This window comes from Plasmodium vivax, chromosome 13 (genome assembly GCF_000002415.2).
Source record: "Plasmodium vivax chromosome 13, whole genome shotgun sequence".
NCBI classification, from domain to species: domain Eukaryota; phylum Apicomplexa; class Aconoidasida; order Haemosporida; family Plasmodiidae; genus Plasmodium; species Plasmodium vivax.
Window position 1 is genome coordinate 1,439,535 of NC_009918.1, and position 18,244 is coordinate 1,457,778.

General features: G+C 45.8%; 5 protein-coding genes across 5 annotated transcripts; 4 read left to right on the forward strand and 1 right to left on the reverse strand.

The window, feature by feature from the left end:
• Nucleotides 1-964: 964 nt before the first annotated feature.
• On the forward strand, nucleotides 965-2,043 carry PVX_085700 (uracil-DNA glycosylase, putative; the record flags this gene model as incomplete). Its single annotated transcript, XM_001616753.1, has 1 exon — nucleotides 965-2,043. The coding sequence occupies exon 1, from the start codon at nucleotides 1,012-1,014 to the stop codon at nucleotides 2,041-2,043; it is 1,032 nt and encodes a 343-aa protein (XP_001616803.1). The 5' UTR covers nucleotides 965-1,011.
• A 511-nt stretch (nucleotides 2,044-2,554) lies between these two features.
• Nucleotides 2,555-5,608, forward strand: PVX_085705 (ATP-dependent protease, putative; the record flags this gene model as incomplete). The annotated part of the gene is made up of 1 exon (XM_001616754.1): nucleotides 2,555-5,608. The coding sequence occupies one exon, from the start codon at nucleotides 2,555-2,557 to the stop codon at nucleotides 5,606-5,608; it is 3,054 nt and encodes a 1,017-aa protein (XP_001616804.1).
• Nucleotides 5,609-6,707: 1,099 nt separating this feature from the next.
• On the forward strand, nucleotides 6,708-7,760 carry PVX_085710 (small nuclear ribonucleoprotein associated protein B', putative). Its single transcript, XM_001616755.1, has 2 exons — nucleotides 6,708-7,036; nucleotides 7,282-7,760. Exons 1-2 carry the CDS (start codon nucleotides 6,866-6,868, stop codon nucleotides 7,714-7,716), a joined length of 606 nt encoding a protein of 201 aa, XP_001616805.1. The 5' UTR covers nucleotides 6,708-6,865; the 3' UTR covers nucleotides 7,717-7,760.
• A 2,999-nt stretch (nucleotides 7,761-10,759) lies between these two features.
• Nucleotides 10,760-15,065, forward strand: PVX_085715 (hypothetical protein, conserved; the record flags this gene model as incomplete). The annotated part of the gene is made up of 1 exon (XM_001616756.1): nucleotides 10,760-15,065. One exon carries the CDS (start codon nucleotides 10,760-10,762, stop codon nucleotides 14,390-14,392), a length of 3,633 nt encoding a protein of 1,210 aa, XP_001616806.1. The 3' UTR covers nucleotides 14,393-15,065.
• Nucleotides 15,066-15,681: 616 nt separating this feature from the next.
• PVX_085720 (mRNA capping enzyme, putative) lies at nucleotides 15,682-17,190 on the reverse strand (the record flags this gene model as incomplete). Its single annotated transcript, XM_001616757.1, has 1 exon — nucleotides 15,682-17,190. The coding sequence occupies one exon, from the start codon at nucleotides 17,188-17,190 to the stop codon at nucleotides 15,682-15,684; it is 1,509 nt and encodes a 502-aa protein (XP_001616807.1).
• Nucleotides 17,191-18,244: the final 1,054 nt, after the last annotated feature.

Sequence of the window (18,244 nt, forward strand, 5' to 3'; positions counted from 1 at the left end):
ACTTGAGCGCAACGGTTTTCCAAGCGCCCAGGCTAAAGTTTGTGCTACATTTTTGCACGTTCTCTGAATCGAACGGCCACAAAACCGCATAAATAAATTTCCATTCGGCATTACCCGTTTGCGTGTATCACCTCCTTCACTTTTACTGACAAAGTTTCACACATTTTTTTGGCAACTTTCTGCGCCCGCTCTGCGGTTTTACACTCACCGCAAAAAGAATGTGCAAAAGGGAAATAATAGCAGATGGATTTTTTTTTTTTTTTTTTGCCTACCATTCGATTAGCAATTTCGTTACAATTCCTTTTGCAAATGAAAAGAAAGAGGGAAGGATCTTCTGTACAAATGAATGCATCGCATGAGACATACATTACGAAGTGGCACTTCAGGAAGATTCACTTTTGATTTATCTCCCTACTGCGTAATGAAAATGAAAAAATTAAGATAAGGGTCACACATAGCACAGTGCTGCGGGGGACACATCTTTGCACGTCCCTCCCCCTCCCCGTTTCCACCCACTTCTCATTTGAGAAATGCTCCACTAATCCTTCCTAGCGTACAACTTTTTCTGCCTAAAGTCCCAGTTTTCTCGAATCACATGTAAGCTCTCCTGTCACCACTCTGAAGTGAGAAGGAAGGGCCTCCACATTTGAAGGGACCACGTAAAAAAAAAAAAAAAAAAGCAAAAAGGCACTCAGAAAAAATTAGCAGTTATAACTTTTTTTTCTTCCCTCCTTTATTTTATTAGCCTTTTTTTTTCCCCCTTTTTAAGTATTCCCTAGTTGGGGCAGTATTTCCACTTTTTTTCACTTTTTTTTTTGTGCGAATTTGTCAATTTGGTGATTTTTTATTTTCTCTTTTTGACAGTCTGCTTATGTGTCTAACTTTTTTTTAAATGTCCCCATTTGAATGCTCCCCAATTTGTCGCCACGACGATTAATTTTTTTTTTTTTTTTTCAAAAATTGACTCAAGATTTATCGCTTTTGTGATCCCCATTTTAAGGGCCCGTCCAAATGAATAAAATAAAAGTTCAAAAAACGATTGATAGTTTTTTTCCTGTTAAAAGGAAAAAGAGCATAATTACGAGTAATGAGGGTGGGACGAATAATTCGTCCGATTCCGTTACGAGCACTTGTGTTGAGGAGTTGGAGGGGGCGGGCAATGGTGGCAAGAAAAGAAAGATAGACGACGCTGTGGGGGGTGGAGCGGCCCCCGATGAGGTCTCTTCAGTTAAGGGGGGGCTAAACACGGCAAGCGTGGAAACCGGTAATGGGGAGACCAACGTGGGGGAGGTGCCAACCGGTAATAGGGAGACATACACAGCGGACGTAGCTACCTTGAAGGAGACAAGCACTGCGGAACCAGCCACGCACCCGTACGCCGAGGAAATAAAAAACCTTATGCACGCGGAATGGTACGAGCACTTAAAAGACGAGTTACGGAAAAGCTATTTTCAAAAAATGTATCTGAAGATAAAGGAGGAAAGAAAAACGAAAGTGATATACCCCCCAGCTCGGCTAGTCTTTAATGCCTTCTTAAAAACGCCCCTATCAAATATAAAAGTAGTGATTGTAGGCCAGGATCCCTACCATCAGAAGGGCCAAGCCATGGGCTTGTGTTTCTCTGTACCTATTGGTATAAAAATCCCACCAAGTTTGAAAAACATTTTAAAAGAAATAAAACAGACGAGTAGCCATGGAGACTTAATAAGTTGGGCAGAGCAAGGGGTGTTCCTACTAAACACATCTCTAACTGTCGAGGAGAACAAACCCGCTTCACACAAAAATTACGGATGGGAGACCTTCACCGATAGAGTTATAAACATTATAAATGAGAAAAAGGAGAAGATCATTTTCATGCTATGGGGCAACTTTGCCATAAAGAAATGCTCCAAAATCGACACGAAGAAGCATTTCATTTTAAAGGCGGGGCACCCATCTCCCCTCAGCGTGAGGCACTTTGCCAACTGCGACCATTTTAACAAGTGCAACGAGATTCTCACGCGGCACGGCATGGCGCCGATCAGGTGGGAGTTGCCGCAGTGAGGGGGAACAAAAAAAATAAAGAAAATAAAGAAAATAAACCAAAGGAAAGGAAATGAAAGGATGGTGAAAGGATGGTGAAAAGATGGTGAAAAAATTGTGAAAAAATGCTGCCCCCCCTGCACAGGAAAGTCCAGCTCACCTGGGGCGCTTTTCCACAAATCTGTGGGCTTCCCCCGTTTTTGTGTCGACCGCGGAGATGCTTCCTCTTCGCGACCCTTTTGTCGCAACAGTGAGTTGTTTTTTTTTTTTTTTTTTTTTCTCATTTTAACTCGCTTTACGGGGTTAAGAAGCCTTCCGACAACACTCAATCGCACGCGTGTGATAAGCTGACGCCAAGTGTACACCGCGCCACGATGTAGAACCGTTTTGCCGCTTACAAAGCAATCACAACGATTATACGAAATGAGCCCTTTGGGGGAACACTGCTACGGTGAAGTGATGTGCATGTCGGGAGGGATTCACTCCCCCCTGCAGTGAGGAGTGAAATAGTGTGTGTGTTTGTGTGTGTACGATGCGCCCCCTGACTAGCTTGCTCAAATGTAGAAGAGAAATCTGCAGAACTGGTCGACAACACTACCGGTGCGTAAAGCTGCGCGGAAAGAATGACACACAACTGGTGAGTGCAATCGTTGGGGGGAAAGAAGTGGAGTGTTTTTCTCTGCTAAATAAGCCCCTCTTTCCTGGCCTCTCCTACGTGCTGAACGCGGATGGAAACCTCGTGAGGCTTTTCGAAAAGTGCAAAAGGAAAAGTGCGCACATAGGGCTCTTTCTCTTAAAAAGTGTGGGAAATGAGAAAGAAGGAGGCCTCTTTAATGAGGCACACTTTAAAATGGATGTTCCCATCGGAGGGAAGCCCTTTTTGAAGAAAGACATAGCCTTCATTAAGGATGTAGGGGAGGTGCACCACTGCGGATCGGTGGGGGTTATCCGGGAGGTCCTCTACAAAGGTGGTCATCCGAGAGGTGAAACGGAGGGGAGAAGCATCCCCATAGGGAAGACCCCCCACAGGAGTAGCTCAATGGATACCACAGAAGGAGTAACCTGTAAGGACAATTCCAACGATGAGAGGGAGCGAAACCAAAGGAGGGGCCCCCTATTGGACCACTCCCAACACATGCACCAAGTCGTCATTGAAATTGCGGAAAAGGTAAAAATTGTAAAGTGGGTTAAGGGAAACACAGCCCAGGTGGACGCAATTAAGCGGCAAATGTACAGCCAACAAAAGGACCCACAGATAAGAGCTTACCAAATGGAGATCGTAGACAAAATAAAAGAAATTATTTACCTGAACAGTGCATGCAGCGTTGAATATAATTTACTGCTAAAATATTATGACGTGAAAAATGTATACAGTTTGGTCAACCTGGTAGGCAGCATAACGATGGGAAAAAGTAGCTCCCTTCAGAGTTTGCTCGAAAAGGAGGATGTAGAGGACCAGCTAGCCATCTGCTTGGAGCTACTAAATGAAGATATTATTCTCTTAAAAATGAAAAAAGAATTATCGACAAATTTGAAGAACAAATTTGATGAAGAGAAGGAGAAGCTAATGATAAGGGAGTGCATCTCCAACTTGAAGAAAAAAATAGGGGAAAAAACGGACCACGAAATTTTAAGCGATAAATTTTTTGCAAAATTTCAATCGAAGAGGAGTCACATGGGTGAAGAAGCTTCCGCCGCTATCCTGCGCGAACTTAACAAATTCTCCCTGTACAGCGAACACTGCAGTGATTACGCGTCAACATATCAGTACCTCAACACCGTGCTGAGCATCCCCTTTGGGAAATATGCCCCCCTGTGTGAAGACATCAGTGCATGCGAAAGGACGCTAACGAAAAGCCACTACGGATTACACCAAGTGAAGAGGTACATTTTAGAATATGTAGGGCTGTACATACTAAATAAAAATGTGAAGCCGAAAATACTCACCCTTGTTGGTTACCCAGGCATTGGGAAAACGTCCATCTGTAAATCCATCAGCTCGGCGTTACAACTCCCCCACTGTATAATCAACATGAATAACATCACCAGCATGAATGAACTCATTGGGCACAGAAGAACCTACGTGAATAGCTACGAAGGGAGAATCGTTCAAGCGCTCATCTCAACGGATGTAATGAACCCCCTAATCGTCTTGGACGAATTAGACAAAATTTCCTTCACAAATGGAAACGTATATAGTGCTCTCCTAAATCTTTTCGATAGCTCACAAAATAAGGGGTATAAAGATGTGTACGTGAATTTCCCCATCAATATAGGGAGAGCCTTTTTTATTTGCACAGCCAACTCGGTTGAGCACATCCCAGAGACGCTGCTCGACAGAATGGAAGTTGTACATGTGTATCCCTACACCAATGAGGAAAAGGTTTTTATTTTTAAAAATTATTTGAAGAAAAAAATACAGGAAGAAACTAAAGTTACCGATGAATATCTGCACATCTCGGAGGGGCTCCTCCTCTATGTTATCCAAAATTATACCAACGAAAATGGCCTGCGGCAGTTTTACTCTATTGTTTATAGCGTCTACAAGAGGAGGGCCTTCATGCTGCTAAAGGGGCTTACGGGGAAAGTCCATTTGGGCGTCCACAATTTGCACCTCTTCCACGACTATGTGAGTTTCGAGCGTCTCCAGCAGCGGGGGAGCATTGCAGTCACTCCCTGTGGGCATGAGGGCATGATAAAGTCGATCGCCTTCACGGAGGATGGCGGCCAGGTGGTCACCATAGAGGTGGTTGGCCTCGCGTGGGGAAACTCCCACTCGGAAGGTTCTTCCAACCTGCACTGCGCTGAGGTATTGCCAAAGTGTACTACTCAGGGAGAGGAACTCCTCCTAATGCATCCCTCCTGGAGTAGGAGCCAATTCGCCATGGCGGACGAGACGATGCACCCACAAGCGCTGTTGCGCTCGTCCCAATTGGGGAAAACGGTTACAGAAGATGCGTGTCGCGGAGGAATAGCCGCAGTCGCCACCTCCTCAGATATGGTGGAGCCCCCCCTCATAGAAGGTGGCAACCCCCCTTTTGCGATGAGGAAGGCAGCGGAAGGTACCCATAGGACCCAACCGCTGCAGAGAAGTCGCTCGTGGGAGCCCCACCCAAATGGCCAAATCGTCATAACCGGAAACGTGGGGAAGATCATGCAAGAAAGCATCCTCATCGCGAATACCTTTGCCACCCAGCTGCTAAAGAGGGTAGCTCCCAATTTTCAGGGCCAACACTTGCACATCAATTTGAGCGAGTGTGATGTGAAGAAGGATGGGCCCAGTGCAGGGGTCAATTTCGTTACGTCCATTTTGTCCTACCACCTAAGAACGGCGGTGAGCAGCTCCGTATGCATGACTGGGGAGATAACCCTTAACGGCCATGTGCTGAAAATTGGGGGGCTCGTAGAAAAAATGATCCTTGCGAGAAATTTCGGAATACGCACATTGATCATTCCCAGGGATAATGCGCGGGAGTACGAGCTGCTGCCAAGTGCTGTGAAGGGAAACATCCGGGTGCTATACGTCCACCACTACTGCCAAATATTTAATTTCCTTTTCCCCAAGTTTGGCCCCCTACCGCCGTAGACACGCGCGTGAAGCGAAGTGCGCAAAGAGAAGCGCTCAAAGAGAAGTGCCCATTGTGGGCAGAGCGGCGGTGGTGGCCATCCCCGATGTGGTTTCGCTCATGGGTGTCTCCTGGAAGGTGGGGTCTGCCTCGGTCCCCCTTGCCCTCTGCATAGCGGCAGATATGCCCCTTTTGCAAGGACGCTAATTTCCCATGCACGTGCGGAGTTTGTGAAGATGGGTCCACAAGCGTAAACCCCCCCCCCCCCCCTGCGTTCTCGCGCACACCCAGCTGCGGACACGTTTAACGGTTGGTCCTCTGGCGCAGACGCTTTTTGGCACACTGGTGAATACATATGTGCATATGCATACGGTACGTACAGGCTGGGTTGACTCTCCCCTGCGCGGTGCCACACGAGAGCGTTTCCCTCCCCTTCAATTTGTGGAAGCATTTCGTCACACCAGTTCTCAAAAGGAAATCGTAGCTGCGCCAAAATATGTTACATCGCCTCTTGACAGTTTCCTCTTTTTTGGGGTGTCCCAAGTGGAGGTTAGTTCGTCATGCAGTGTTATGAATTATTTTTTTTTCTCTTTCCCCCAGTGGGCATATAACACGTATGCACAAGGGGGGTATATATTTACCTCCCCGCCTGAATACCCATGGGGGGGAACTTAACAAAGCGTTCGTTTCGTCACATTATGTTTCCCATTTTTGCAATTAAAACGAGGGTGCCATCACCAATTTTTTTCGTGCTAAACCCTTTTTGGTCCCATTTTGTTGTCGTAATTTTTTCACGTTCTTCCCAATGAAGCGGATTGGGCGCATGCCATGGTGTGCTGCTCACGTGTGAATATCGCATGCCATGTGGGGCTATACTATACGCCCTCTCCTATGCGGCACAAAGAACAATTTCGAAGCAGTGCTCTGCCACTAGCTGGGAAAAATAATCCCGTTAGAGAAATGCATCCACGAAGGTTAGCTGCACAGTTTGGAAATTGAAAAAAAAAAAAAAAAAAAAAATCACCTTTTTGAGGGTACAACAAATTTATGCCGAACGAGGAAGAAAGCAACAAAGTGGAAGCAAAAATATACTTCCCTTTTTTTTTTTTTTTTTTTTTTACAATTTTAAGTACTCTCTTGATATGATAACAAAAAAAGAAAGAGATATAGAGCGCAGAAAAGAGAAAAAAACAACGAGAGGGCTAAGCTAGAAGCGTAGGCCGCATAAGAAAGAAAAAAAAATAAATAAATAAAAGGGCGACTTTGATAAGAACAAAATGGGGAAGAATTCGAGGCTAGAAAATTGGCTACAGTACAGAGTGAGAGTCACCGTAAGTGACACGAGGTACTTCGTCGGCACATTCCTCTCCTATGACAGGCACATGAACATAGTACTAGTCGATGCAGAAGAATTCCGGAAGGTGAAAAGTCAGGAAAATTCATCCAAGGTATGTTTTGAGAGCGTTTGCATGTTTATTCCCAAAAAAGGGGGAAGTAAAAAAAAAAAAAAAAAGATAAGAGAAGAGAGAATAGGAAAAGGCACATACAGACCAACCTGTTTTATCTCCCCCCCTAATTTGATGCATATCTGTTACACACCGCATGTTTATGGACACCCCCGCGTATGCACGTCCGTGTGAGCAAACTTTCTGTCCCACTTCTTACACCCTTTGTGTGCTTCACCACCCCGCAGGAAATCAAACGAGTGATCGGCTTGATCCTCATTCGAGGGGAAAACATCGTCTCGTTTACAGCCGAGCGAGCACCTGTGAATAAAAAATCCATGACGAACGTGCTGAACAAAGGAATGGCCACAGGCAGAGGAATCCCGATGAATAATTACGTGCCGCTTCAAAACAATTTCAATCCCAATATGGGCAACCCGATAAGTAATATGCCAACGGGGATGGTCCTCAACTCTGGGACGTCCAAAAATTTAGCGCCTGGAGTCAACCCCAATTTTAGGGGTCCCAATATGCCCATGGGTAGTCAACGACCAATGATGCCCATGAACATACCTATGAATCAGCCTCTGGGAAATGCCGGCAATGGCCAGCAGAGATTGCTGCCGCAAATTCCAAGCCAGTTGCCCTTCCCCCCCAATGCGAGCTCCCCACCAGAGCAGTGATCTTGTTAGCGCATGGCGAAATGGTGTGATGCGTAGAATTTGTTTTTAAGCTATGCCCACTTAGCAACATTACGTGCGAGCGTGCAAATGTGCAAAGGTATACCTATTCTGCTGCCTTGTTTGTGTACGCTCGGGTGGCGGGAAGGAACCACGCAAATCCGCAAAGGATTAATGTGCAGCTACAATTAGAAGCAGAAGCCAAAGTGGTGGCAGGCGCTACGTAGGAGAAGCCAAGAACAAAGCAGTACCATCCCGCTCAATCCCTGGTGTGTAAAATTAACAATTCTTAGAGGACCCTAAATGTACATTTAGGGAAAATTACGATAATTAATTATTTTTTCACCAACAAACTCCCCCTTTTGTTATTTGTTACAATATGAAAAAGTGTATTTTCCTTGTGACATTTTTACAAAAAAAAAGCCTTTTAAATTTTTCATATTACGTGTTCGTGAGGGGACACAGCGCTGCAGCGCGTTCTCATGTGTATGGATATATTTATACGTACCTCTTTTTTTTTTATTTTTTTTTTTTATTTGTTCTGCGTTTTTATGGCATGCTTCGGCATGTCGCCGTACCGCCACTTCAACCTCATGCATCGCTCCCTTCGTTCAGCGCAGCATCGTCCAAGTGGTACTCCTCCCTCTTTACATATCTGCGAAATTGCGCGTTTATTCCACGCAGCGCGTTCTGTTGCTGTCAATTTTGCTGCGGCGTATTTATTATTATTATTACTATTATTACTATTATTTTATTATTTTTTCTAACTATGAATCCCTTTCAAAACATTTTTGATTGCCTTTATAAAATTACTTACAAATTGTGAAAGCAAAATGTGAACGATCGGATTTATGCCCCCTAGATGGCGACAATTCGGGAGAAGCAGCAAGCCGAGCTTTAATCGCACCACAAAAGTGAGCCATGCACACACATGTTTGAAGTCTCCTTTTTGCCCTGCCAATCGTGTACACAAAATGTACCTTTTTAACATGTGTACTGTTCTAGGGAATACAGCGCGGACGTGGTTCCGATTGGTTATTTTCGCGGTGATTAAATTTAAGCTATTCATGTGCATGTGATGGAGTTGAGAAGGGGCGTTCTTCCCTCGACTTGGATTTTTTTTTTTTTTTTTTTCCCCTCCATGGGGCGAAAGAGCAATATATTTATCGTTGTATCGCCCCCCATCTGCCCCGTTTTGTCTTCCCCCTTCCCACTCATTGGTACCACCTGGCATTATCACAAGACATGGGTCATCGTCTTCGTACGCATTATTTTGTAAATTCAAAGGGGGGCGACGAATGTGAAGCGGAGTGAAGGCATATATGCTCTCAACAAAAATTGCCATCACCTTTCGCGGCAATCAAAACGTTGCCCCAATCAGAGTACGACGCTTTTGTTGACGCTTTTGTTTTATGCTGGCACAGTAATTTGGTTCCTTTTCGATGCTACGCAGCATGGCATGTTTTTCTTCTCTTCGCACTCAGCCACGATCGGTTTATTTTTACATGCACTTGGTATGGTAAAAAAAAAAAAAAAAAAAACCACCAAAAGGGGGTTGGCAAAAAAAATGTGAACAGAATTGCAAAATGGTATAGAAGAAGCGATCATTTTAAAGAGCCGCACAAATGACAATTTAAAAAGGGTTTCCCCAAAAGGTCATACACGAACAAATGATTTTTTTTTAAAAAGAGTTCAATTATGATGCAAAAAGTTAACCGATGTTGTGAAAAAAAAATGAAGTAAAAAATGTAGTGCCACTGTCAACCCGCCACGCATTTTTTTTTTTTTTTTTTTTTCAAATATTGCCAATCCTGGGTAGGGTCATTTTGTTCGCTACATGGGATGTGTCCTTTTTATGAAAAATTAATAAACATAAAAACACGTGAATGTATAATGAACAAAACAGAGAGGTTATAAAAAAAAAAAAAAACAACCGCAACGTGCATACAAAAGGAGTGAAAAAAAAGAAAAAACGAATAAGCAAAACTGTTTAATTCGATTGCATTACAAGTTTTTATCTTTTTTTTTTTTTTTTTACGACTGATTGCGAAAAAAATTAGATTTTAAAAAAAAGGCGCAAGGGGTTTATTTGGCATTTGGAAAACGATTGCCATTTGGGGGAGGTACATAGAGGCAGCATATGTATATACATATACAATTTATGCTTGAAAGAACGGCGGGTGGTTAACAAAAAAAAAAAAAAGGCATACGAAATATATATGCTCCCGCGTGTGAGTGTATGCATGCACTGAAGCCTTTTTCTTGTGAGAAAGCCACTAAGGGGGAAACAAAAATAGAAAGGCCAAAAAGGCACCTTTTTTTTTCAACCTGTTTTGACGTTTAACCCGCCATTCAATTAATTCACCCCTTTTTTACGTGCCCCACAAAGTATAAAAATAAAAAATACTTGTTCCTAAGTTAGGGCATTTTCATACCTACGCTTTGTTTATGCCGATACTGCCTCGCCGAATTTTCTGTGCATACTTTACTTGCAATTGTGTGAGCAAATAGGGAGAGAGAGAAAAAAAAAAAAAAAAAAAAGAGATAAATTGCACCCCTTAAGGTTTTAAATAACCCACCCATTTTGTTAAAATAAAAATTGAATCCATTTTTACCCTAAGTTTTGTGCCCCCTGAGTTGCGCCAGGCGAGCGTAAGCCCAGGTGTACGCATGCGGTAGGAAGCGCTGCGAAGCGGCGGACAACGCGGCCCCCTCTACATAGACACGCCAAACCGGACGCGCGCTGCCTTCGCACAGCCACCCACTAATACTGCCAGTGGAATACCCCTCCAATCGATGAACCGAAGACGATGATACAGCGTGGACGTTGAAAACGCAGGAGATCATTTTTTCCCATTTCGGTAAAGGATTCACCTGGCCGATCAGCCAAGCGGTAAAGCAACAGATACGTGTGTGTATATACGAATGGATAAGCGTACCAATTGGCTTGAACAGCAATCAGCTGGAGCACCACGTGGTTGGCGCACCAATCGGCCTACCCACCATTCAGCGTGTGCATGAATATATTCTTATAAAAAAATAAATTATGATCCCCCCTTATGGGAAAATACACGTTTCTCTGTCAAACGAGTATGTTGAATTTTACGAAGAAAAAAGTTTAAAGGAGCCAAACAATTGTAAAGGGAAAGAAAATGACCTAAAATTATCGTGTGAAGAGGAGGAGTCCACCACCGTCGGGTGCACTCGGGATGACGTATTCGTCGATGGACATACAGGGGAGAAAACATTTAGGGAAACGAATCAGCAGAGTGGATGCCACCATGCCGGTTTGGGTAAATACCATTTGGGAGGTGGAAAAGGGGGGGACGCGTCGCCGGAGTTAACCTCCGCCGGTGTGAGCAGCAGCGAGACTGAGAAGAGAACACCCCAGGTGGAGGTGCAAACGGGTTTGCTCGTGCCGCCTGCGCAGCACGGAGGTACGGAACCGTTGAGGGGGGTTGGCGGCGTTGCAAGCGGTGATGGTGTCCGTGATGGTGCTCGCGATGGACGTGCCAGCCCGGGTGACGGATCCCCGAACCAAGTGAACTGCAAAAGCAGGAGGGCAACCACCCCCACGGTCCGACTGAAAAGTTTCAAAAAAATCTTTAACAGGACATTCAGTAAATATTACTTTATTGGAAAGCCGTTTAAGAGGTACGTGAAGGTGATAAAAAGTGCCTCACAGGAAAAAGTGAAAAAACGCGCCAGTAAAAAGGGTAGTACAGATGGGATAGCCACATCGAAGAAGGGAGGAGCGGTGGCATGCCATGGGGAGGAGAAATGCCCTGATAAGAGGCTGGATGCGGCATCCTCGGAGAGCGGCAAAAGGAGAAGCGACGCCACAATGGGGGGGGAAGCACACGCTGAGGGGAACATCCCCCCAGTGAAAAAATGCGTCCATCAGATGCTGCTGCGCCCCCCAAAGGTGCGCTTAACAAATCGGGGGAACGTCGTGTTGTCCAAGATGATAACGAAGGAGAGCATCTCCAAAGGGAAGGTGAAAAGGGTGAAAAAGGTGGACAAAATGAAAATCGCAAAAAAGGTGGAAAAAGTGAAAAAGGTGAAAATCATAAAAGGGAAAGGAAGGCCCGCCGATATGAAAACCCAAAGCAGCGTTGACGAGGATGCAGGTCAGCAGATTGGCCAAGACAAATTCCACACGCGTGAAACCTCGGCGGTGGCCATTCAGAGGACTAAGCTCCTTGTGCATGGGGAGAAGTGCAAATCGATGGGGAAACCGGTAGTTAGTGGAAAGGACGAGGTGACAAATGGAAGGTGTTCGCCCCGAATGGAAGGCGACAGCATGCGGGGGGACACAGTGGAGAGTCTTAAAAAGGAGAAGAAGAAGAAAAAAAAGAAAAAGAAGGGCACCCCCGAGGGGTACAGCACAATCGGCGGTGGGGGATACAAATTTGGTGAAGTCAGCCCAGGTGAGGCCCACTTAACGGGGAAACGCCCGATGGAAGACAAACCGAACGGACACGCGGCGATGAATGTGCAGACCGTTCCTGAGAAGGCACACCAGGAGAAGCTTCCTTCCTTGCAAAAAGCGCAACGAGAAAGTGGACATCATGGCAAAGAGGGGGGAAGGACGGCAGCCCCCAATGGAGCCACTTTGCAAAATGAAGAGCAGAGGTACAACAAAGGTGTACGGGAGAAGGGAGAACGGGAAGGCGTGGCGATAAAACCAGGGGGGGAGCGAAAAAAAAAGAAAAGAAGCGGAGGTGCTAGTGGCAATGCCAGTGGTAGCGTCAATCCGTTTGGAAGTTGCAGTGGATGGGGCAGTGAGGAGGGCGAGGCGGGGAGGCGGGGCGAGCTGAACCTGAGCGAATACCGCATCCTGAAGGAGATAAAAACCAAGCAGAGCAACGAAGTGGTGCAGCTTAATCTGGACTCGTCCTTCTTCGTGTCAAAGGGCGCGGGCCTGTACAACTACGGGCAGAACATCTGCTTCTTTAACAGCATCATACAGACCATTGTGAGGATCCCCTACATCTGCAAAGACCTGTTAAGCAAATTGCACTCTTTAAATTGTGAAAAAAAAAAGGTCCGCGTGTTTTGCTTCTACTGCCTGTTCGAACAGTTCGCCTGCAATATTATGTCCAAAAAATGTGGAATAAAAAATATGCTCATCCCGTATATAAAAAAATACATTTGTAATAACTACATTGTTGGCTACCAGGAGGATGTGCATGAGTATCTGCGTTACTTCCTCTGCTCGCTGGAGAAGTCCTCCTTCTCTTCCTCCATTTATATTCAAAAAATGTTCACCGGGGTGACCAAAAATATAACCATATGCACCAAATGCAACAACGTTTCTTTGAAATATGAGCAGTATTATGAGCTTTCCCTGGATATTAGCTCATCCAACAATTTGGAGGAGGCGCTTCGGAAATATCTGTCGAAGGAGACCCTCATGGGGGATAATGGCTACTACTGTGATAAATGCAGGAAGAAAAAAAAAGCCACGAAACAGTGTGTTATTAATAAACTGCCAAGGGTACTGACCATCCAAATTAAAAGATTTTTTATGAACTCTAAATATAATGTTGTTAAAAATCACAAGCATATTTCGTATCCTTTGTACCTCGACATGAAGGGCTACGTTAACAGCTACGATATGTTTCAAAATGATTTTAACAATAATGTGATAGCGCTCTACGAGAAGGTGAACCCGGGCACGGGGGGGGGGAGCGGTCAGGGAGGCGGTCAGCCAAGCGGTCAGCCAAGCGGTCAGCCAAGCGGTCAGCCAAGCGGCCTAGGGAATGATCGACGAAGCGGCGTAGGATCTGACCAACGAAGCGGGCCGCGCACCGCGCGCCCCAACCCGCACGTGCTCAACCAAATCGCGCACATCTTCGCCGAGCTGAAAAGGGAAGTGTGCAGGAGGAAAATCAAGAACCAGCTCACCCCCGCGGAGCTCAGAAGCATCATCGTGGAAACGAAGAAGCGAATCGTAAAGGAGCTCAACAAAATAAAGTTCTCCAAATTTTACAACGACATCCTTTTGAGCATATCGAAGGACATCGACACGCTGTACTGCTACATGCGGGCCAACGCGAGCAGGAAGCACTTCAGCTTGAAGGGCGCCCTTTTCAACTTCAAGGTGGAGTTCCTCAATGGGGAGGAGCACCCGCCCCCCGAGTGCGAACCGTGCAGCGGGGAAAGTGGCAGTCGAGGGGAAGGAAGCAGGCTCAGCGATGGAAGCAGGCTCATCGATGGACACAAGTTTAACGATCGAAGCAGGCTCAGCGATGGAACCCAGTTTGGCGAAAAAAGGGAGCACCCACCGCACAGCGCTAAGAATCACCCCAACCAAAGAAGCGCAAGCTACTTCTCATACGAATTAACGGGCCTCATTAAGCACATCGGCTCGGGAACCGAATACGGGCACTACGTAGCGCTGACCAAATCCAACAATAACATCTACCTCCTCTGTGATGACAATAACATTTCATACATAAACAAAAAGGAGGTCCTAAACTGCGTGAAAAATGCCTACGTTTTTATCTACACATGTATCCACCCAGGCTTCATCGATTTTTATAACAAATATGTAGATGTCTTGGAAAAAAAAAAGTTTAACATTAACCTGCCCGTATTTGAGAAGCGAGTCGAATTTAAGGAGCGCATAACTATGCCCAAGCAGAAGTTCATCAGTCGGTCTCTCCATTTTTGAGAGCCTGTGTGGTTCATTCCCGAGTGGGAGTACCTTCCAAGTGGCGGGCAGAAGCGACTGTTGGGAGGGGCACGGAGGAGGCTCCCCTGTGCGAAGCCACGATCACGTTAAAGGTTACGTCAAAAGAGGAGCAAATGATGTGACTAACCAACCAGCGCCATGGCAATGTAGTCAATCGTACCGCCATGTACATATTCGGGAAAAGGATGAAAAAAAAAAAAAAAAAATCCTCCTTATCGACCCTCAGATTGATGACAAGTTATTAACCCCCTCCATTTTGCTTCCCACCCCTGAGTGAAATCCCCCAATTGAGGCACAAAAAAGTCCCTCAGCCGAATTACCATCATTTTATGCCCCCATCCCCCAAAGGACGACCAAGTTGCATCCTGTCCACCTCCCCCTACGCATGTGCGTGTTGCGGACCCCCTTCGCCTACCCCCCAAATAACCAGTCCTTTTTGCTACGCTCGGGAATCGTTTTTTCCCCGTTTGATGATGAATTTTTTATACCTTTTCGGGAACGTGGGCGGTTTCACTTATCCCCTTTTGCATCTCCTCGTGGTTGGCACCTCTCCCCTCGCTGCTCCTACCTGTCCACTTCACCTTTTTCGCTTTTTTTTTTTGTTCTGCGTAATTTCCCAATTTGTTAACCCATTTCATCATATCCTTATTTGAAAAATTGAACCTACCTCCCCTTCTTTTTTTTTTTTTTAAATAATCTAATTATTATGCAAATTCGAATTGCACATTTTGAGTTTGGTGCGCACGCTGCTATGGTTTGCTTCAATCCGCGTCGACCCGCTTCGACCCTCTGCGTGTGGAAGGGAGATCCCATGTTGGGTGCTCCAAACGAGGAATTTGTCTCCTCCGATGGCCGCCCCTGAACTGGGGAAGCATTGGCTGTAACTCGATTGGACGTGGTAACCTCAGCAGGGAAGTGCACCGAGCGCTTGCGCGATTCATTTTTGCAGCGAAAAGGTGGCGGTGTTGTTGTTGCTGGCGGTGGTGCCGCTCTATAGGGAGCAGACGTGCTTCATTTGCAACTCCCATCCACAAGCGTGACGGTTAAAAGGGGAAGAAGCAACTTCGCATAATGTGGGGAAATTTCTTCCGTCACAAAGGTGCGACGAACGTGGGTTTGAAGTACGCCCTTTTCTCTGGTCGAGGGAGAAGGGGGCCATCCCAATTGGGCACAGTTCGCAGCGCGTTCGGTTTGGCGGCGCGTGGGCAAAAAAGCAAACAAGCAAGAGCGCAATAATGCATGCAGACACACACGTGTGCACATACGCGTCACTTCATGCCCGCGCCCCCGGCGCGCTTGCCCGGGCGGTTGCGCGAAACCTCCTTGATGAGCGAGTCGATGGTTATGTTGTCCAGGATGCTCTGTATGACCTTGTTCAGCGTGGAGATGTCGTTGGGGATGTTCTTGTCGAACCGAATCTTCTGCGCAATCCACCCCCCCTCGATTCTCTCCTCCTTCCCATTTTCATTTTTAAAGGTTGAAAAAATATGCCTCGCAACGTAGTAGCATTCGATAATATAATGAGAGATCTTGTTGTTTAACGCTAGGGTTAGGAGCTCCTTATACACGTCGCCATACTCCGCAAGGTACGTCCGATAGGACGTCCTCACCCCCCTAATCGAAATGAAAAGCTCAAATTTCTCGGGAATATTATGTTGGTCATATATGGTCTCTATGCCAAAGTCCACAGTGTTTAAATTGAGTGGTTTCCATTTTAGGAGCTCGAAGAAGTTGCCAGTTCTATAGGGATAATTCAGCGGGGTGAATATTATCCCATCAGATGCGTGCGGCAGTTTCTTAATGGTTTGGATGAGCTCTGTGATTTGGGTGATCGGGTAGAAATCTTTTAGGTAAATTTCGAATGGGAGGCTATCCTCATCGGGGGGGCTTCCCTCATCGGAGGGGTTTCCCTCACTGGAGGGGCTTGTCTCATCTGATTCGTCACCCACACCGATGGAGGTGAGGGTCCCATACTGTTGCGCGTTTGTGTAGGCCTCCTCCTTATGCGCCGAATGGTCGTCTAACCCAAACCGAGTTGCACTTCTCGGAAGAGGGGGGGTACCATTATGATCGCTCCACTGATCGGTAGATGTGTCCTTATCGCCCATTTGGTCTGCCCTCCTCCTTAGGCTCTGTTTTTCACTGCCACTTAAGCTGACATTTTTGCTGCCACTTACACTTTGCCAGTTGTTCACATTCCCGTCATCCGATTCGAATGCAGAGCGCGATGGAGGCGTGGGTCCGCCGTTCCTCTTCCTCTGCTTGGTGTATCTCCTGTACCTTTTCAACGGGACAATGACAAAGTTGTAAACATTGGTCAGTCTCTCCAAGTAGTTTAGAGCAGTTATATCCTTCCTGTGGATGTAGAGCCCATCATATATCAAATAAACAATTTTATTTTCTTCAACTCCTTTTTTTTGGTTAAAAATTGTGTCCTCCACTAATTCCCCATCGAGCAGTGTCAACTGCTGCTTGGCGTGCAAGTCGTCATGTGTAGGGATGTGCATATCATTTTTGAAGATGTCATAATTCCTATCAATTAGGAAAGTCGTGTTCGAGGCAATAAATAAAAAGTACCTCACTCCGTCCGTCTTTTCGCATATTAAATAATCCTTGCTAAACAGATTGCGGATGTTGTGTTTTGTTAGCGACACGGGGTTGCTTCCTGGGAACCCCTTGCGCTTCCATTTTAGCATCTCATTTATTTTCGAGCGGATTTTCTCCTTCAGGAATTCATTTTCGATTTTCTCCCCCGGGTGGTAAATATCCCTGATCATTATGCAGCGGGGGAGAGGCGGAAAAAAGGGAGGGAGAGAAAAAAACGCGGAAAAACTAAAAAAAACAGAAAAAACGAAGGAACGAAAAAAAAGGTCACCAATTAGGCTACTTTACATACAACTTTGCAAATTGCGAAGTGTTCGTCGACTTCTTCCCTTTTTTTTTTTTTTCTTCCAATATTTTATGTATTTTCGCTCCACTCGGGGAACCCGATTTGGTATTCGTCCCATCTAATCGAATGGTGGACTCGTTCTTCTCCCCGCCGCAGTATTTTTTTTTTTTTTTTAAGCCACTATCATCCCATTTGAACTAATAATTGGCTGCACGGATACTCTTGGGAAAACCCCCCTCTTTGGCAATTTAAGCGAATGGTTTGAACCCTTTCAGCGATGTATTTTTAAGTGGCTAGAAAAATTATTCCCCTAGAGTTGCAGTGTGTTCGTACATGGGTTCGCCGGCGGGGAGAGATACACTCACAACTCACGCGGTGCCTGAAGTTATATCAGTGTGTTCCAACTGGGGAGAGGGCCCCCCCCCGGTGCTTCTCCCCTTCGGGCTAATTTCTCATCCGTGTAGGTTTACCCCACTGCTGCCATGCTACACCTACGCTGCTCGGAATGGTGCCTCTAGGTACTCTCATAAATAAAAAGTTTGCCCCCTTCTCCTGAAGGCTTACCATCATCATTATCATTATAATTATCTTTTTTTTTTTTTTTTTTTTTTCATATTGACTCGCTTAACATGTGCACTCAGTGCGCTGCCTTCTTTTGTAGATTTGCCGTTTTTCCCATTTCGTGGATCCCCTACCGAAGTGTTACTTCCCTCATTGGTGTACACGTTTACCCCCCTTGGTATGTTAAGGCGGTGTACGCATCATCGGCTGTGTAATCGCAGGGTGTGCATTTCCGCCATCATATTTGAGCATACCTGGGGAAATATTTTGTATGTATAGAGGTGGAACGACACAATTTTGGCGCGAGGGGTAATGCCTCCCTTTTGTGGTTCACCGCAGTGCCCTGCGGGCGGGTTCGTTTGTTCGTTAGTTCGTTAGTT